The 20,069-nt window shown below is 55.4% G+C and overlaps 2 protein-coding genes across 2 annotated transcripts in view; both read left to right on the top strand.

Annotated features, from left to right (window-relative positions):
• Positions 1 to 581: 581 nt before the first annotated feature.
• LAD1 (ladinin 1) lies at positions 582 to 7,158 on the top strand (the record flags this gene model as incomplete). Its single annotated transcript, XM_010295017.1, has 8 exons — positions 582 to 722; positions 2,089 to 2,596; positions 3,020 to 3,163; positions 3,879 to 3,928; positions 4,802 to 4,874; positions 5,262 to 5,393; positions 5,791 to 5,880; positions 7,060 to 7,158. Coding segments are annotated over 8 exons (1,237 nt in total), but the record flags the coding sequence as incomplete, so codon positions are not given.
• A 4,489-nt stretch (positions 7,159 to 11,647) lies between these two features.
• The window catches only part of TNNT2 (troponin T type 2 (cardiac)), a 9,002-nt gene continuing 580 nt past the window's right edge, over positions 11,648 to 20,069 (top strand). The window contains 16 exon segments of the mRNA XM_010295016.1: positions 11,648 to 11,685; positions 12,612 to 12,622; positions 12,747 to 12,764; positions 13,404 to 13,433; positions 14,198 to 14,254; positions 14,831 to 14,863; positions 15,357 to 15,392; positions 15,689 to 15,710; positions 16,631 to 16,694; positions 16,828 to 16,944; positions 17,304 to 17,381; positions 17,535 to 17,645; positions 18,041 to 18,150; positions 18,593 to 18,683; positions 19,227 to 19,267; positions 19,973 to 19,978. Of these exon segments, the coding sequence (XP_010293318.1) occupies positions 11,648 to 11,685; positions 12,612 to 12,622; positions 12,747 to 12,764; positions 13,404 to 13,433; positions 14,198 to 14,254; positions 14,831 to 14,863; positions 15,357 to 15,392; positions 15,689 to 15,710; positions 16,631 to 16,694; positions 16,828 to 16,944; positions 17,304 to 17,381; positions 17,535 to 17,645; positions 18,041 to 18,150; positions 18,593 to 18,683; positions 19,227 to 19,267; positions 19,973 to 19,978 (863 nt within the window).

Raw genomic sequence — 20,069 nt, 5'->3', positions numbered from 1 at the left:
CAGTCTCAGGCACATGCAGGGAGTAAGAGGAGCTCCTCCTGTCCCTGTTTCCAGGCAGAACTTGTCAGCAGTGGCCTTCAGCCTCTGATGCTTTTGCATCTGAGGGTTTTTGCTCAATAAAAATTAAAATGCTGTCGCCACAACTCGCACTGAGGCTAAAATCTTCTGCCACTAGTGGCTACCCTTCCAATTTATGTGGCTGAGACCTATGTGGTGGCTCTAGGGTCCTGGTCTTGCTGAGTTACAGGTTAAATATCCTTGAACGGGAAGGTTTCCTTAATGTAGGGATTTCTTTTAAATGAGTGCTCCGTCCAACAGAAGAAATTAGGAGTTGTAAAGTCAGGTGCTTCTGTTGGGAAATGCCTGCATCAGCTGGGTGGAGTGAGAGCGTTTTGCGACATCCTGGTTGCGTTGGCGTCCCTCTCCTCCAGCCCTGTGCAGCAGCTGGGGAAGGTAACCTCTGTCAGCCCCTCAGCCCTTGCCCAAGGGTGTTTCAGTCTCCTTTCTTGTCTGGCATCGGGGCTCCCAGCTCCCCGTGCAGGACACAGCCTCACCGTGTCCTTATGCTTCATCCCAAACAGCCTGGCCAGGCAGAGGACCCTTGAGGATGAAGAAGAGCAGCAAAGAGAGCGCCGGCGAAGGCACCGGAGCCTGCTGTCCTCCACATCAATGGATGAAGAACTTCCTAGCCCTGCGAAAGACACCGGTCCAGCTTCCAGCAGGTGTGTGAGGTCCTATTCAGTCTTACTCATGATGCTGACAGCTCACAGCTTGCTACCTTGTTGTTTTCAACCCTGAGCCAAAGCTGCTGCAGTTGGTGGGAGTGTCTTCTGGATGAGGGTGGGCTGAGCTGTGGGAAGAGCAGGGGTCCAACAAGCCCTTGGGCAGAAGGATGGCCTTCACAGGAAGGGTAGAAGAAGATGGGTGTATCTCTGGTAGGTTAAATCATGGGACTCAATATGTCCCACATGGCACAGGGACCCATGTGCCAGGGTGAGGGTTGGTGCCAAGGTTGAACTCGGGTGGGTGCTGGCCATGCCCTAGTGGTGTCTTGAGCAGGTAAGAGCAGACAGGCACCCATCTGCAGGGCAGGTGAGCTGAGCATGCAGCACCTGGCTGCTGTGCTCCCGCTCCTATGAACCTTGCAGTGATGTTGTGGGCAGGCGACCCAAGGGCTTTCCAGTGGTGCTCCCAAAGTGCCTTGCTGCAGGGGGCTGGGATTTGGAGGTGCCCTGGGATCAAGCTGCCCTTACACAACCTGACCCACTCTCTAAATTGATCCTGGAAATCTCCACAGTGAGACTCATGCTCTAGAGGTGTTTCTCTCTGCAAATGTGATGGAGTTAGGACGCCTGGGTTGCATGTGTGTTGAGCTGGGGTTGGACATGCCTAACCTGAACAAGCTAGATAGGACATGTCCCCCTTCCCTGGTGCTAGCACAGGTTGGCCATGTGGTGACTGCAGTTCAGGAGAAGGGCAAATATGCCATCTCCTTCCCAAGCCCTGGGGAATGTGTAGGTAGTCTGTGTAGCCCTGGGCAAATGTCCTATCTGCCCCTTCCCAAATCTGGTGCCTGTGTTTGCCTGTGGGAAGGAGGGGCAAATGCCGGTTTTGCAGAATGTGTTGGGACTGTGGCTGAACCATGGCATAGCTGATTGTCTTACAACCAACTCTTTAAACTTAAAAGATAGTGATATTTTTTCCTAGTCCACCAAAGAGCCTCAGACGCACGTTTCATAGAGTAGCAGATCATCTGAATCTGAATCCAAGAACGCTGCTCTGAGCTCCTTGGCACAGGACATGGTGGATGCTGGTGTCCTGAGATGAAGCTGCCAGAAATGCTTAGTCTCTGCCACAACAACGAAAATAAAGACTTTTAATCCCAACTTGTCCTTGGAGACCCTAGCTGGGGTGACAAGGGTGAGTGTGGCTGCAAGTCCTGGTCTTCAGAGATGATGCCAGGACATTGGCAGAATTTTTATGCTCCCCCAGAGCCTTTCACATGGGTTAACCTCACCTGCAGCATAAGAGCCAGCCCTTTGGCCCCAGGGTGCTGACGTTTGCCCTCCATTTTGTCTCTGTCTCTAGACCTCAATCCCTGGTGAAGCCAGTGTCTCCAGAGGACAAAGAGGAGCGTAAGCTCTCGGAGGTGCTGAAGACACAAGAAGGGAGACGGACAAGGTCCCTGATGTCTGTCTCTGAAAAGTTGAGGCAGGAGAAGGAGCAGCAGGAGCCAGGGGTGGGAGCGAGCCGTGGGGAGGCAGGGACGCAACCGCATGTGGGGCAGGAGAGCATCCAGGCTGGAGAGCGGGATCAGAACGCATCCAAGGGCAGAGGGGACTCACCAGGAGACCGGCACCCAGAGCCAGCCTTGGAGCAGAAGGTGGTGGTGAGGGGACGTCTCCAGAGCAAAGAGGGACAAGGTGTGGGGATGCCTCAGGGGGAGCAAAGGAAGGAGATGGGGGAGCCACAGCAGCGGGCATCGCCAGAGCTGGGGGGCTGCCGACTCCGCGAAGTGAAGATCCTGACCAGACAGGGAAGGCGCAGCACAGAGGAGAAGACAGCCTCAGTGGTGACCTTGTCTCTGGACCAGCAGGTGAGCAGGAGTGGACAAGGCACCAACCCTTGGGGTGCAAGGTCCTGGGTACTGGGAGTACAACAGAGAGAGGGAAAGCCCAAAGGTACCAGGAGGGAAATGGGATTCATGGGCTTTTGGGGAAGGTTTTTCTGAGCGCTACAAATCATGAAGTGATGGACTGGGTCCTACCACCTCCTTTCCCTCCCTTGCACGTACTATTCTGATCACCTTCTCTGGAAAGCCCCTACTGATCACCATCATGGTTTCACTGAAGAGGTGTTTGGGGCTTTGCATACCCAAGTGAGACAGCCAAGACCTGTAGGATTTCTATCTCAAACTCCTGCCTCCAAACTGGTTTCCATCCTGGCTGCTCTGCTCCCTGTGCCTCTACCTTCCCTGCAGACTCTGCAGGGATGCATCAGTTGTCTGCTTTTTTCTCAGCAACCATCCAGAAATCCCTCAAAGGATGTAATACAGCAGTCTCCCACCCAAGATGAACCTGCAGAAAAGTCAGATACGTCTCCAACTTACGTCACCTACAGCAGCTCCATCAGACGAACCAGCCCAAGAACTGTCTCTTTTCGGGTAAGAGCTAAAGCAAGTGGGTGAAAGACCCCCATTTAGGCAGTGGAGGATGAGGGGAAGGAAAGGTTGCTTTGGTCTCCAGGTTATGTTGGCAGAACCTGTTCCCAAAAGTGCATTCACAATCCACCCTTGTTCTGGGCATCGCAGCTCTGCTTCAGTCCTTCCTCCATTTTCCTTCTCTGTGTCTGACTGAAGGCCCGTGACGGTGAACATACCCATGTTCATATGCTTCTGTGCTGACATGGGAACTTGTGGGAAGTGATGAGAAAACAGGGAGCTCATTGTCCTCAGATTTTCCAAAGAGTCACAGGAACGACCATCTGCCCTCCAGCATTTCTTGTCTTTGAGAGCACAGGATAAAAATAAAATCCATCCTCCTTCTTGGCCTTTGTTACATCCCGGAGAATACCTTCAATTCTAGCCCCCCCCAAATATCTCTGGAATAAAGTGCTTGGAGAGACTGGGAAAACCAAGAGCTGTTGAGATCCTCCCTGCTGAGAGTCAGGGCTGACTGGCTAGGCCTATTGACTTTTAAGGTGCTTTATTTGGAATAAAACTGTTACACTACAAAGTGTCTTTAGTCTGGAGAACTTTGATATAAGAAGTGGTGTGGGTGAAAATGGAACTTGCTTGAACACGGGGAGCTGAGTTTCTCCCATGTTTATCTTCGATAACCAAAGATGGCTCCAGTATCTCTCCTCCTTGTGTCTTCCAGGTGATCTCAAGAAAACAGAAAGAAGAAAGCCAAAGTCCTCTCACAAGGAGGTCAGCACCTCTCTGCATGTTACTTTGGCCTTCCTGGGCAGGGATTGTCACCCCTGGTTTTCTGAGGGAGGAGAAGGAGGTGATGGGACCTGGTACCAGCTAGTGAGTGCCCTGGCACACGTTTGATGAACATTGGTCCCCAGGGTGCCTGGCTGACTGGGCAGCGATGCTTAGCAGAGGACAGGACAATGTCCAACGTACAGCTTGCGGCTGTACAAGCTCCCCTCAGCTAGCCCCTGCTGCCTCTTGGTTGATGTAGTTTCTCATTGGTGCTTGTGTCTGCCCAGCCGTTAAGTGTTGAGCAGTGCAGCACCACAACAAGGTCCCATCCCTGGAGATATCTAAGCCCACTATACAGGTCCGTGAGCAACCTGATCTGGCTTTGGTGGCCAGATCAAGTGATCCTCCTCATCTCCATGGCAAGGTTTGGGCAGGTGGCTTAAAATCTCCTGAGGAGCGAGGGCTCAGGTCTGAATGCAGGGAGTTGACAGGATGCCCTCTCCTGCCTCTGAGTGCCGGGCAGAAGAGTGGGGCTTTACGAGCAGCCGGGCTTGCACCTATGCATACTATAGGCAAACTCATGATGTTAGTGAAGATGCAGTTCAGACCTGGCAGTGGGGAAGACAGGGTAAACTGAGGAGCTCAGAGCTATTTTTCAATGTACAGTGTGGCCCTAGTAAGAAGGTGTGACCCAGAGGTCTTGGTCACCAGCAGGGAATGAGCTGCCTTGGTTCACTTGGCAGATGGGTGCAGGAGGAGTGCCTGGGTCGGACAGGGTCTCCTTCTGCCAAGTGGAGCCCCCCAGGACCATGGACCAAGTCCCAGGAGATCCTGAGGGATCTGTGTTCAACTCTCTTCCCTTTTCTTCACCAGCGCGAGTCTGAGGATCCCAGGTAGCAGCACCACCATTGGGGAGAAGCTGGAAAAGTACACCTCGGCTGTGCAGGTCCTGAAAACCCTTGGCATAGCCAGACCAGTGTGGAAGGGAAGTGGGGGGAGAGGGAGAGGGGTGGCCTGGAGCTGAGTGGGGAATGGAGAGAGGGGTTGAGCTGCACCAAACAACCAGTGCTAATGACGTTGAAGAAGATGGTCCCAGGCAGAAAAATGGATTGGCCTCAGGGTTTTAGGAGCAGGCAGGGGATATCCCTTGGAGAAGGTCATGCAGATGCTGCATGGCCCTGCTGGGGGGAGCAGTGGGGAAATCCCACGAGCTGGTGATGGCTAAGGAGGGAGCAGACCCCACAGGCTTGGGATGCGAGCCAGAAGCAGGACTTTGCGTTTTACTGCTTGGGGTGCAGCACAGCCCCTGCTGACTGCCACTCTCTCCTCCCAGCGCTCGGAGGTGGTGAAATCGTCCCTGACTATTCAGAAGAGCCTCTTGCTGTCCTCGGAGGGGGTGGCCAGCAAGCGCAACTTCTTCGAGGCAAGTGCTCCCAGCAAGGCTGAGCCGCTGGCTGTCAGGAAGGTAAGGGCAGGAGGTGGCCCGAGCGAGGACCTTCCAGCGGGGTCCTGTGGCAGGGCAGGCACCGGCTTTTCGGACAAATCTTCCCCTGTTTGGATACCAGTGCACAGCCCGGCGGGCTGCTGCCTGGATGCAGTTTGGTAGGAGTTTGGTGCTTGCTGAGCGGTGCCAGGCAGGGCTGGGCTTGGGCACCGGCTGCCACCGAAACTCCGCTCTGGTGGTGTGTGGGTTCGTGCCGATGCACTGGTATTTGAGGAGCTGGGAGAGAGCCAAGGTGTAGGCTGGTCTCTCCCTGTTGTGCGTTTGCTCAGTCTCCCCGTGCCCTGGGGACTGTCCCGGGTTACGGTCGTGCAGTGGGAGAGCTGGTGCTGTAACCCTGGTGTCCCTCTCTGTGCCACAGGACAACCTGAAGATCCCGGGATCGGTGACATCCCGCATTAATCTGTGGATCAGCCGAGCTCAGGAGCCTGCCAAAGAGGAAAAGAACAAGGTACCAGCTTGTGCCGGCACCTCAGGCTAGAGCCCTGAGAGCAGGCAGCCTGGTGGCACATGTCCCTGCATCTGGGATGGTGGGGCTTGAACGGCTGATGAACCCTTGGCTGAATCCATTAAGGGGTTTGAGAGGGGCTTAGTCAGGGTCGGAGGTTTGGGTGCTGCAGGGCCACAATGGCGAGATGTTGCTGTGCTGTGATACTGATCCCAAAGTGCCCAAGGCGGCTGCTCCCAGATCATTCTGGAGTGAGGAGAGAGCAGGCACCAGGTGGGTGCATGTCCCAGGGAACATGCAGGGGGACCTGACCCTGCCACCAGTGTGAAAGATCACCCCAGCATGATCCCATATCTAACAGTGTCTGGAGGACTTAGCTTTGACCTGGAGGCCACTGGGACATGAGCCATATGCTTGGCCTTTTGGCACTGGTCTCTGCAGGGCTTGAAGAACTGTGTGTGTGCACTGAGAGGTCCTGCTGCATGTGGGATCTGGAGTGATCTGCACCCCTGAGTGAATCTCAGCCCCAAAAGTAGGGCGTCTTATAGCTGTGGGGTCAGAGTGCCCAGCTAAGGGGACTCAGAGGTCAGCACTTTGCCTCCACAGCTGCTCCAGGGGTGTGGATGCAAGGGAGATGGACAGGATACCCTTTGGCTTCAGGGTAGTTTACTTTACTTGGAAAGGAGAGGTTCAGCAAGTCCTGGGGAGGTACCACTATTTACAGCAATAAGGTGTTTTGCCACTGCTCATAGCAGAGTCTTCTGCAGCCGCCTGGGCATGGGACCAGGAGGGGCAGCTCCAGCCCAGCCCTGCAGCCTGGGCAGGCAAGCCCAGGCACCCCCGCACCGAGCTGCAGAGATTAGCACTGCCCAAACGTGTCTGTACCGGGAGGCTGTGCTGGCTCTGTGTCTGCCAGGAAAAGGTTTGCTCCTGGGGTCACTCTTGGGTAAAGCTTGCAGCTCCTTTATCAGTTTTTCCCATAGTAATGCCTGCTGCCATCCATCTCTGTGGGCTGGAGCTGCACTTCGTTTTGAGGGTCTACCAGGTGCGGGATCTCAAAGCCAGCTGGTTTTACCTGGAGCATGTACGCTTCAAGGTTTGGTTAAAGTCAGACCAAGGCAACACTGCACATGATGCATGGGGAAAACCTTCTTGTGCCACTTATGACTCTCCCGTTTGCAGGACACCAGGAAAATAAACAGCCTGCGAGACCGTGATGTCTGGGTGAAGCAGCCTGGAGACACCCCTGGGGACACCAAGGTAGACATGGAGCTGCTTTGAAAACTGGTGCATCTTCTGAGCTAGGGCCAGAGCCGGGACCTGCTCGCCAGTGCATCATCCACAGTGCAGGTGTGGGAGAACCAGGCTATGGGGGGCAGAGGGGTCGTGTGGGACATCCAGGACACCATGACTTGGGGGAGTCAGCAGGAGGGGACAACTGGAAGCAGCTGTAAGGGTGAGAAGGGGTCTGGTCTGGGAGAGGAAGGGAAGTGGCATGTGGTGGGATTTAGGAGATGCCTGTCTGCCTCACCCCCTGTTTGGGACAAGTATGGTTCTGGTTAAAGTAGCTGCCTTTGGGGCCTGCAGCCTCGGGCCCAGCCTCACTGTTTCTCACTTTCTTTTCCAGTTGTAATAATATCAGCTGTAATAATATCAGATGATCTGGGAAAAACTGTTTGGCTCAGAAGATCAAACCCCAGCCCTACCCAACCATCCAGCAGCCCACTGCCATGAGAGTCCCTGGCACCATGTGTTGGTGCACCCCAGGTCGCCAGGGTCTTCTGCTTGTGGGATGGGAAGGAAGAAGGCTGGAAGATTATCCCTGCACCCCCAGTCCTCACTCACTACCTGCCTGGGAGCACCCAGGCCTGGAGACTCCTTGCAAATGCTGAAGGCAGATTGTTGCCTTGTTTCCCCAAAATGTTTTGGTGTTTTGCTCCTAATCTCTGGCTGTGCCCCATGACCACTTGCAAAGAGGATCAGGCTATACGTCTCCTTTGCAGCTGGATCACGTCAGTGGGGCAAGCCGCTGCCTGGCCAGGGGAGTTTCAGCTGTACGTCCATGGACCATGTCCATGCCTGCTGCCCAGCTCATGTGGGGTGAGGTGGAGCAGGCAGATGTCACCCTTTCCCCCAGGCTGTCGCTGCTGGAGGGACCCAACCAAAGGCAAACAGTGTTTGTAAAGCCACACGTGCGCCGGTGTAGTTGGAGATGCCTCATGGAAGAAGGGTGGACCTGATGGCCCTGGTGCTTCCTTCCAGCACGCAGCTGAGCCAGAGACTTGGCCTTCTCCACCCTCCTCTTACCATTCCCTGCCCCCTACAAGCAGTGGCCCCTTTCGCTTAGTGACACGGGAAGGGTGGGCTGGCCACGGCCCTGTTTTTGGTGTTGCACAGAGCTGAGTGCCCTGTGCTGGACCCCTTCTGCAAACCCCTTTTCCCTCTTGCTTTCCCTCCGGAGCCCTTCGCCTGCGGCTGTGCAGACCCCTGGACTTGCACTCCCCAGGCTGCTGAGCCCACCCGGCAGGGAAGTAGGGTGCTCTCTTGAGACCAGCTTTAGGGTGCCATGGGCAGCCCATAAAACGATGCTCAAATCCTTGTGCCGGAGCCGTTCAATGGGCTAGGGCTGTGCCTTGAGCAACCATTGCGGTGTCCAAATTCAGTGTGGGGGTCTACTACTGCCCCTGGATCTGATCGTGCTTGCTGGGCTTTGGAAAGGACTTGGTTTTCTCTGTGCCTTTTTTTTTTTCTAATAAAAGTTGCTCTTTCTACGACACTTGCGGTCACCTGCCCCTGGGCTGGGACTGGGAACAGTTCTCTTCTCTTCCTCTGGCAAGATGAAAAAAGGCAAAACCCCAAGACAAATGTGTCTGGGGGCGGATAAAAGCAGCCTGAGGCTCTTCCCTTCTTGTTACAGCATCTTGGAAGTGCAGCGGCTGAGTGAGCCTGGGTCAGGGGCTGTGGTGGAGGGTCCGGTCCTCTGCTCACGGCAGCGCTGCCTTATCAGTGTCCCTGGCCCTAGAAAGTGACAGCTGGCTGGCTTGTGTCAGACCCTTGGGCGCTCACATATCTCAGTCTGGAGGGTTTAAAATAGCAAATCTCTGAGGCCACACAATAGCTTGGGCTTATATGGGCTCCTGGGGGGGACGGGGGAACAGCGGAGGGGGCCGGTGCCATGGCTGCTGAAATAGCAGCTCACAAGTGTTGCATTCCTTGCTGGGCGCCGGGCACATTCCTCCCGGCGCTGCCCGCCCCGGGGTGGGCGCTGGAGCCCCCTTAAATCCTGCTGCCCCCAAAGAGCATTTCCCAGACACCCGCCGGCTTCCCCTTGGCTCGCTGGGATCCCACCAGCGCCCGGCCGCGGGACGGCGGGGAGCCCGCTCGCGGCGTAGGATGCTCATGGAAGGGCAGTTGTTAAAGACCCAGAAGTGATTTGGCTCAGGGTTACTGTCCCTCCCCAGCCACTTGCACTGGGATGTATTTTTGCCATGAAGGCATTCCCATGGATAAAGCATCAGGACCCTCTCCAGGGGGTTATATTTGCAACTTGCCCGACGCCTTTTGAACCACCCTGATGTGTGCCAAGGTGGTTGAGAAGGATTTTGACTGCCCTGGTTCCGGGGGAATCTCATAGATGCCTATTCCCTGTGTCTCTGGGTGGGACAGTAGGGATGCGATGCCCGTGGAAGAGTCGGGCCAGCCTGGCCCTGGGCTGGTAGCCCATAGCGTGCGTTAGAGGTGGGATGTTCCAGTGCACGGTCTGACCCTGCCGAGCAGGAAGGGAGCAGCGACGTGACCCAAGCTGGAGCAAATGCCGGGAAATGAGAGCTCCATGTCTGGGTAGCCTGGAGGAAAGCAGCGACTGTGAACTCTGGAAGATTAACTCAGCCCCAGAGGTGTGATCAGCCAGCTCTGAGCTAATGGAGAGGGGGATTTTAAGGAACCGAAGGGATATCTGGATTATTTAATATACAGCAAATGATGGGAGATTTTTTACCGTCAATAATATGTGCAATGTTTCCTCTTTAACTCTGAAATATGTCTGCTGGGTTCTCCTAATTCTTTCAAAACAAGATTTCAAAGATTTAATGGAAAGGTTTAGCTGTTTCTGTGCAGATGATGGATAAATATTTCCTAGAGCCACTTTTTTTCTTGTGTACCCCTTTAACAGTCCTGGTTTTGTTGCTGTTCCTTGGCAAATGCTCTGTGGGATCTAGTGACATACGAGAGAGGAGGTGAATGGAAATGTAGAAATAGGCTTTCACAAATGCTTATTTGCACTGTTGTGGTCAGGAAGAAGACTCTGCTATTGCGTCATGAGAGGACCACATGAAGTCTTGGGTGCTCAGAGGCCACATAAATGATTTGGCCAGGCTCTGGGGGTAGCAGGACCATGTCTAGCCTTGGCAAAAGGGAGGGCCAGGAACTGATGTTCAAGTGGGAGTGGAGATGGAGGAGATGGTGCTGGAGGGACATGCTTAGGGCCAAGCCCCAGATCCATCAGAGGGAAGGGAACAAAGATGGCAGAAGCAGGCGGTGAACTGGTGGCAGACGGGGCTGAGAGTTCTGACCTCATCTGTCTCCAAAAAGCACCTTCTGAGTCATTGCTCAGAAGTGAGATTTGACAACCCCCCCGGAGCTATGGGTATGCAGAAGCACCCCTCCTGTAACACGTCTCTCCCATGCTTGTGGATTCCAGTCCTGGATTCAGCATCTTGAATAAGCGATCCCGAAGCCTGTCCTACCCATCCCGGGTAATAAATGCTCAACAGATGTAGCCAGGACCAGTTGTTCCCAGGCACCCGGCAGGAGGAGAAGTGTCGCGGCGCTGCCCTGGGAACAGGTGGTTTAGCACAGGGAAGTTATTTCTAGAGCTGCCTTGCGTTGTCCTGCTGCATCTCAGCTTCGCTGGGGTCTGGCACGAGCGCGAGGGGTGGACAGGCTGTGCAGGGGCCTGGGCTGAGGCGGCTCCGGGATGCTGGGGCTGACTGTGGGGCTGGTCTGTGTGGACCTTGCGGTGGAGCATTGGGTGGAAGCCAGATAAGGTGGGAGATCAGTAAAGTCCCGACCACGGCTGGGAGGGAGACGGGTGTGCTGGGAAGATGAGCATGGATGTTTCTACAGAGTTACTAGCCCTGTTGCTAAACCAGGCTGTGAATTATTCCTTTTAGCTAACCTCAGTCTCAGGGCCAGGACCAGGAGAGAAATGCTCCTGCTGAGCCCAGACACCCCTTTCCAGAGCACACCCCGCACTTGGAGGGCCAGGCCGGGAGATCTCACTGAGATCTCACGCGGTGGCTTGTGCAGGGCTGTAAATTTGAGATAACGAGACGTCCCTGCAACTTTCTTTATCCCAACCAAGCTAAGAATAGTCGGGAAGCAAAACAAGCTGGACGTTCTAATTGGGTTATTTTCCTGTGCCCTGAGCAAACACAGCACCCTGAGGTGGCTGCGGCGAGGGGGGCTGCGTGTCCCGGACACGGCTCCTGACAGCAGTTATCAGTGTTGCATGAGGCTGTGCCTAATCTCCTGCCTCCTATTTGGGGCAAGCTGTGTTCCTGGGACAGGAGGGGAGGGGGGAACCTTATCTCTGCCGAGATAACGCTGTCACAGGCCGGCTTGGGGACAGCCTGAAGCTCCAAGCGCTTTGGGGAGAAGCAGGATCTCTGTGCGTGTCTCAGGCGCTGGAGGACAGGCTGTGCTTGTCCTTATCTCAGCTCGTAACCCTCGCTTTTTCCAATCTGCCTTGAATTCTGCTAGATAACCAGGCATGTCGGACTCTGAAGAGGTCATCGAAGAATATGAGCAGTAAGTGGTGTGTTTTTAAACACCCTTTCTTTCTCCTTATTCCCACTTTCCCACAGGGTTGCAGTATTTCTTAGAGGTGCCATTCAGGGGGCAGCGGCTCTCGTCATTGCCCCATGAAATCCCCGCATCCCGTGCCCACCTGCACCGCTGCTGTGATAGTGCCGAGACCCCCAACAGCGAGGAGTGTTGTGTTAGGAGCTGTATTGACACACACATGGCAAGGGACAGGCCCTGCATTGAAAATGCTGCGGTCAAAATCAGTGAGATGGAGCTGGGAAAAGCTGATATCATCAGCCTGTTGCTGATGGGGTCCTGCTGCCACATCCAGAGCATCACTTCCCAAGGCCCAAATCTGACAGCAGCTTTTGCTGGTGAGGGCTGTTGGGCCATGAGGTGCACCCTGTAGAGAAGGGCCTCAATATCTGCCACACACGGCCGTAGGGACCAGTCCAAACACAGTACTTCTCATCCACCAGCAGAAAAAGTGGTTCTGAATCCTCTCATGTTTAGTCAATCAGTCTGTCTCCTGTGCCTGAGGACAGACTGTGCATCTCCCCCAAGGTCAGGAAAGGACTTCGGGGCAAAAGTGGGATGTGAGATGCCAGTTTCTAGGATTACGGGCCATGGTCACTCAATCTTCTCAAGCTGCAAAATGGTGTTGTGCTCTGACCATTGCCAAAGTGTCAGTCGAGCACTTCAGCTCCTGCTATCCGCAGCCTGCAGGGCGATCTGGGTGCTGTGCCGTCCCCACCGCCACCTTACAGCATGCCACACAGCAGCCTGCCCAGCAGTCATTGCCCATTGCTGCGAGAAAGGGGAGCCAGCCTTGAGGAAATGTCAAATTCCCCTTTGGCCTCAGCGATGGACACTTGTGCCCCGTTGCCGCAGATTGCTGTAACTCTGCAAATCTATGTTGTGCTTTGCAGGGAGCAGGAAGGTAAGAGGACGTGGAGCACCTGCAGCTGCGCTGAGGCTGAAGCTGAGAAATGATCAGAGCAACTTCAATAACCTGCATCTTCTTTCCCTTCCCTCTCGCCCGTGCGGATCTGTGCTCTGTGAAGAGGAGTACGTGGAAGAAGGTAAGTGTTTCACCTGTGGCTGCAAGGGCCAAGAGACAAGTGCTGTTAGATCAGTGATTTTCTTGGGTGGGTTGTGGTGGGTTTGCTCCTTGACTACAATGGGCAAACCATGACCAGGAAAGGCAGATGAGACCGTGCTCTAGATTTCTCCATCTGACACATCAATAGGATCAAAACCAGTCTGAATTTTCTCAGGATCTCTTTTGTCAGTGTTGCCTTCACTAAAAGAGGAGTAGAAATGTTGAACCTGGGCTTTGGCAGAGGTGTGAGCCCAATAACTCAACGGGAGCTGGAGCCTCAGCTGAATGCATATTAACGGTGCTCACGCACAAACCTCCAAGTGCCTCGGAAGCAAACCCCAGGGTGCACGCAGCCGCTCTGGGACACAGCTGGGCTGTACATCTGGGGCTGGGTTTGGGAGCCGGGTTTTGCTGAGTCTCTTGCTGCTTCAGGGCACTGCCAGGCAGCCCGGGCTGCTGCGCGGCAAAATGTCCTGAACGTTAAAAGCAGAGAGAGGCACAAGGGGGAAACCCCTGCAGTGCTAGAGTCCTCATCTCATGCACACCATAGCTACACTCCACCGCTTCATGGCGTCTGACTAACCTCTGCACTTGTTCCTTTCCCTCCTCCCTGGCTCAGAAGAGGAAGAATGGATAGAGGAAGAAGACGGTAGTTATTGCACCTTTCTTTATTTCATCTCTCCACTGCTGCTGTGAATATGTCGTGGGTCGGTGTGTCTTTTTCCTCTCCCTGGTTGGGAAATGGTTTTCTTTCATTCTTCCACTTCTCTCTTTCTTGCTTCTTGCACCCCCACCTTCTTGCCCTGCTGTGCTGTACCTATCTGCTCCTGTGTCTGTGGCTTCTCTCTTACATCTATCAACCAAATGCACTCGTGGTTTGCTGTCTTCTATTTCTTTCCTTCTCTCCTGCTGTGGCACCACAAGTCTTCCCAGGACCTGTGGGCCCCAGCATTGCTCTGACTCCAGTGGAGGAGTCTTGTGAGGATACTGCTCCCTCCAGTGGAAAAATGTTCCAAGAGTGTCATAAATAAGATTGTGAAGGTGCCGAAGGCACTTTTTCTAGTGCCAGCCAGTCTTGTTCTTCGCTGGCTAGAGGAGAGCAATAGAAATCACTCCTCCCCATCCTGGGGCGTAAGAGCATAACAGCATGAGAGGAAATGAGGGACAAAGCAGGTGGTGGCTATAAATCCTTTAATTTTATCCTTTTTGCCCTGCCTAAGCACAGAGAGCAGCCCTTGGGTAAGGTTAGAGTGAAGCCCTTTGCTTTCTGAACTGCTGCTTCTTTCTCCTGTGGCTACATCTCCCTTGAGTCTCTCTCTTGGCCAGCTCCGCTGTGGTTGTCCTGATACTGGGGTCTGTAGGGAGCCAGCGGGAGCAGCGACTGTTGGACTCATGCTCCCCGTTATTCCACAGGTCAGGAAGAACAGGTAGAAGAGGCAGAGGAGGAGACTGAAGAAACCAAGGCAGAAGGTGCGTGGTGACTTCACCAGTGAGCTCCCATGGCTTGGCTGGAGCCATGATCTGCTTTGGTGGGGTGCCAAGCAGTGTCTGCGATGTCCCAGTGCGGCTTGTGACCGCGGGCCAGTACCACAGCGGGGCAGCTCTCCTCTGTATCTGTGGTTTCCAGTAAGGAGGTGTCAAAACTGCGCTACTATTTCCTGATCTTCCTAGTGTCTTGGCCCTGCAAGCATGAGGATAACGGTGTTTTCTGCTGGTCAAAAAATTTGTGTCCAGCACTCTGAAATAATGCCAAAAATAAGTTCAGCCGGTTCCACCAAGAGCTGCCCATACCCTTAGAGGAAGGATTTCCAGCGCTGGGGTCACACTCTGGTGTGTCCCACCATCCAAAGAGCACTGGGCTTCAGGAGACCTCTTTGGAGCAGATGGGGCTGCCTGATGTGTGTCCCCATCCTGTCACGCCTGGTGGGGCAGGCTCAGATCCCAGCTGTGCTCCCTGAATTAGGGTGCTGGGACCGCTCTGTGCTGGAGGGATGTGTCTGCCCTCACCCATGGATGCTCATATTCTCTCCATTGCTTTTGAAACAGAACAAGAAGATGAATCAAAAGCACCAGGAGAAGGTAAAGCAGGAGTGGAGGAGAAATGGTTTTGGCCATTTCAGTTCTGATCCCAGTCCCCCAAGACCCTGGGCCCTTGTAACGGGGTTTTCAGGGTTGAATTCATTTGCTGCTGAAGAGAATCTGCAGTAAATGGTGCAGAGCTGCCCTGGCTCCGTCCTCTGCCAGGGCTGGGGCAGCAGGAGGCCTGCAGGAGGGATGGCTTTGTGCTGCCTAGGTAAGAAATTCACCCAAAATATACAAGAAGAGAGTAGAGCTCTTGCAAAGCCTGTCTGGGTTCCTCCTGGAGAGGACCTGGGGCTCTGTTGGTCTGTTTGTGAGCGATGTCTGTGAGGGAGCTGCTCTGTCTCTGTCCAGCCTGGAGGGATGGAGCTGGGTTTTGCAGCGGGGATAAGCACGGGGCAGAGGAGAGCAGCCTGGCTGTGGCACCCCGCTGTGTCTGTGGGTAGGGTGCACAGCAGGGCCTCCGGGAGCCAAAGCATTGCGTTTTCCACAGGTGGAGAAGGGGACCGAGAGCAGGAGCCTGGGGAAGGTGAAGTACCCATCCTTGTTCCTCGCTGGGGCGGGAGGGACTGTCCCCTCACCTGTGTAAGGAGATACCAAACGCCTTTCTGCTCAGCCAGGAGCATCAACGTGTGTCTCGGGTTTTGGCACACAGATGGACACCTCATTGCATGCCTCTGCTGGAGGCTGATCCACAGTACAGCCTGTGCTGCTGGGAGAGAGGGGTAGCTTGGCTCAGCGATGTGGGTTTTGGGTCAAGGTGTGAAAGCAAATGCCTCTGTGACACTAACGTTGTCTTTCTCTCCTGCTCTTGGGGATCTGCAGGTGAATCGAAGCCAAAACCCAAGTAAGTGAAGGTGCATCTTCTCTGGTGCAAGGTCTGACCTAGGAGCTGTGCCAGGGCAGAGGCTCCGAGTGATGGGCTGAGCACCATGATCCATAACAGGCATGGGATAGTGAGACCTCAAAAGCATGGAAGAGGATGGGACTGGGACATGGAGAGAAAAAGGCAGATAAACACAGGATATGAAGGGGATCTTGAGAATGAGGTCTTTTGGCAGTTTTGAAACATTTTGTATGCCCTGTGGCCCTGCAGCGGGAAAAAATCTGTGTGTACCCCAGCCTGGGGTACATAGTCCATGGCACAGCCACGGTCTTGCTTCTGCAGTATGTTCCTGGCCACGCATTGCATGAGTGCCAGCATCCCAGGGACAAGAGCACTTGTCTGAAGGAGCATAGCTGTGAACCACTGTCAGGAACCTGCGGGTTCTCATGGACCCCTGGGACGCTGTGGTGTGGGATGTGGATCTGTCCTCAGCTGCAATCTCTTCATCCCTACTGAGCATCTCCTGCCCTCCCTCAAGCCGACAGAGGATGAGAGAATGGTTTCCAGCTCCCTGTGCCAGATCACACTGGAGCACACAGTTCCTCTGTGCTCTTTTGGGTGAGCAGTGAGGTAGCTGCCAGCCCCAGGGTGCTTGGCAAAGGGTCATGGCCAAGTTGCCTGCAGCTTGCAGAGTTAGCCATGCAGGCGCCTTGGAGTGCTTCCCAGGAATGCCAGAGGTCTTCCTCTGAGGCTGTCCAGCTGGCAACCTCCAGCAAGCAGCTTTACACTTCCCTGTACTCAAAATGTGCTCACTCTGCATCCCTGGGGACTGCGAGGCTCAGAGAGGAGGGCTGGGTAGATCAGTGCATGGATGAAAGGCACTGTCCTGTTCCAGGTATCTGCTGCAGGCTCACCATCCTCCCGCTCACCTTTGATTGCAGGGTCTTCATGCCAAATCTGGTGCCTCCCAAAATCCCAGATGGCGAAAGCCTGGATTTTGATTAAGTGCACTCAATGTCAACTCCTGCGAGGTGATCCCCTGGCATCACTCCTCCACATTGTGCCCAGCACCTCTACAGCTCCTGGAGGGCTTCACTCGTGGGAGTGTAGCTATTGCCGCTGTTTCTGCCCGGTGCAGGACATCCACCGCAAGCGCATGGAGAAGGACCTGAATGAATTGCAGGCCCTCATTGAAGCCCACTTTGAGAGCAGGAAGAAGGAGGAAGAGGAGCTCATCTCCCTCAAGGACAGGATTGTATGTCTGCAGCCTTCCCCCTCGATTGCTGTTGCCACTCTCTCCCCTGTGGGCACACAGCCACAATCCTTTCCCCACAGTCCTGACAGCAAGACCTGAGACATCCCATGTCCCTGCAAGACAGAGTCTGAGATTTGAGCCAGATTTTGTACCCCAGTGTGTGGCTGCTGTGGTGCTGCGGTGCCTAAGAGATGCACCTTCCCCCATGGTCACTGGTCCACATGCTCCCTTGGGAGATGTGGGAGCAGCAGATCTGCCCTTGGGGCTCTCGGGGATTTTGGGGTCAGGGATGTGTCCATAGGGACAGAGAGGATGCAGATTCCCTGGCGTGTCCAAGCCAATGTCCTCTCCTTCTGCAGGAACAGCGGCGAGCAGAGAGGGCAGAGCAGCAGCGAATTCGCAGTGAGAGGGAGAAGGAGCGCCAAGCCCGCATGGCTGTGAGTCTCCTTCCAGGGACTGGGGACTCAGGCTGGTCTTAGGTAGCACAAGCCTGGCCATGGAGCACATGGGAGCATGAGATCTGTGTTGTATGCAAGTCGGTCCGTGATGTCTCTGTCTGTCCGCTCCTGACCCATTTCTGACCCTGGCAGGAAGAAAGAGCTCGTAAAGAGGAAGAGGAGGCACGGAAGAAGGCTGAGGAGGAAGCGCGGAAGAAGAAAGCGTTCTCCAACATGCTGCATTTTGGAGGTTACATGCAGAAGGTGTGATCCTACCCCAGGCAGTTGCAATGAAGCCACTGGTGCTTGTGGGAAGGGCTCAACCATGGCCTGAGCTCACAGCACTGTGCATGTTCTCGGTGTTGGTAAACTGTGGTTTCTACAAACAGAAGACGACAGGCCGTCGTTGTTCAGTCACAGCAGAGGGCCAAAATGAGCTGAGAGCTCTGCTTTGCAGATGATGGCCAGGGTGGGTCCAGCCTCACCTTGGGGACAGGGATGGGAGGTGTGTCTTGTCCACTATTGACAAAATTTCTTTGAGGACCTCACGTGCTTCTGGAGTCCCAAAAGCTGAGGGTGTTGAGGGCAGAGCTGGGGATAGGGGTAGAGCAAAGGCTGGGCAGGTTTCCTTCCCTCCAATGGACTGATGGTTTCCTCAGTCAGAGAAAAAGGGTGGGAAGAAGCAAACAGAGCGGGAAAAGAAGAAGAAGATCCTCAGCGAACGGCGGAAACCCCTGAACATTGACCACCTCAACGAAGACAAGCTGAGGTGAGCACAGGCTGCAGGGGGGGTATCCAGGACAGTGGCTCTGCTTTGGGTCCTGCCTCCTGGGCAGGATCCGGGGCCGGGGTGGGCTGCCTGGGGCTTGCCGCCCAGAAAGAGGGTGATGGCACAGCTGGGAGGTGGGCTGTGACACCCCACCGGGGACGTGGGCTCCGTGGCTCTGCCAGGCTGCTGCTGACAGCGCCGGCCATCAGAGGGAGCCAGGCTCCCGTGCGTGGGACATGCATGTCCCCAGATGTCCCCACCTCTCCCACGGGTGGGACTGGCATCGCCGCCTGGCTAACACACCCCGGCCTGGGCAGGGAGCCTGCAGAGAGCCGTCCAGGGGGAGCAGCGAGATGGTGGCATCACTGCCCTGTCCCCTGCAGTGAGCTCCCCGTGAGCCACGTCCCTTTTCTGCACTGACACCAGCTGGCTCTTCCCACAGGGAGAAGGCCAAGGAGCTATGGCAAACCATCCGTGATCTGGAGGCTGAGAAATTTGACCTGCAGGAAAAATTCAAGCGGCAGAAATACGAGGTGAGCCGCAAGGTCCTCTGTGGGCATGCTCACCCTCCGTGTGCCTCGCTGCTCCTTCTGCTCCCCACCCGGGAGACGAGGTGGGTTGTCCGACTGAGGGTGCTGTTGCAGGAAAGCTGGCTGCGTCGGTAAAGGACCATGCCCCCCCGTGTGCATGGGGTGACAAACCCCAAGAGGCTCTGCACTGCTGAAAGCAAAGCCGTATCTGCCTCTCTTTTGGAGATGATCCAGGATCAAACCAACCCTCCCAGCAGTTGCCAGCCACCCTGGCAAGGCTGAGCACACAGCTATGAAATGCTGGAGGATGTGGCAGCTGGTGAAAGGGGCTGTGTGGTGGCCCTGTGACCTCCCAGCCCCTGGGGACGTGTGCTTTGCACCTCAACAGGCTTCCCGCTGTGCTGCACACCACAGCCCCATGCTAAACCCCACGCAAGAACCACTGGGCAAGAGAGAGCCATGATGTGCCTTTGCCCTGACCCTCGTCCCCGGCCGGGCATGGGGCACTTTGCCAGGCCTCACCATCCGCCTGCGTTTCTCTTGCAGATCAATGTCCTCCGAAACCGCGTTAGTGACCACCAGAAAGTGTAAGTCCCCGGGCAGGCTGAGCATCCTTCCTCAAGCCCTCCTGCCCTTCCAGCTCCCCGCTCCCCTGCCCCAGTCCCCTCCCTGTGTATCTCCCGGCTCTCTTGCACCCTCACAGAGCCACCTCCTGTTCTTCCCACTCCTGCCTCTGGTCCCACTGGTACCCAGTGCCTGCAGGTCTGGCCCAGGCACCTCGGTCCCCGCCGCTCTGCTCCCATTGACAGACCCCCATTACCTCCCACCTCCACCAGCTTCCCCCTGCCCCAGAGACCCCAGCTGGGGATGCACCCCAGGGAGACCCCACCTCTGGACATGGAGCCTTGTGTCCTGCGGGGTCCTGCCAGCCCCCAGCTGCACCCATCCCTGCAGTGGCTCTGCCCGGCATCCCAGGAAAGGTGCTGGAGATCCCAGCTTGTGTAGGAGGGGACATCCCACGGGCTGTAGGAGCTGTGCAGCCCCGCAAGGTTGGGGGAGCCCATCCCCATGCCCATGTTCCCTGCACAGGACTGGGGTCCCTTTGCAGGAGGGTGGAGGTGGGTGTTTAACCCCCACCCCCGGGAGCACCACGCTGCTCTTGCATCCCCATCCCACCCATCACGCCTTGCCTGAGAGGTGCTCAGCCTGCCCCACGTGTCAGGTAGCAGCATCTCCCACCCACTTACACCAAATCTCTCTTCTCTCTGCCCCAACATGGCCCGCTACTGCAGCAAAGGGTGAGTACAGGCCTTTCCCGAGTGCTGTGTGTCCCCTGCTTCACGCGTGCTGCATGGACGCCGCGGCTGACGTCCGGCTCGCCGGAGGGGG

This window comes from Phaethon lepturus, unplaced genomic scaffold (assembly GCF_000687285.1).
Source record: "Phaethon lepturus isolate BGI_N335 unplaced genomic scaffold, ASM68728v1 scaffold44299, whole genome shotgun sequence".
NCBI lineage: Eukaryota > Metazoa > Chordata > Aves > Phaethontiformes > Phaethontidae > Phaethon > Phaethon lepturus.
This window is presented reverse-complemented; position numbering and strand designations above follow the sequence as displayed.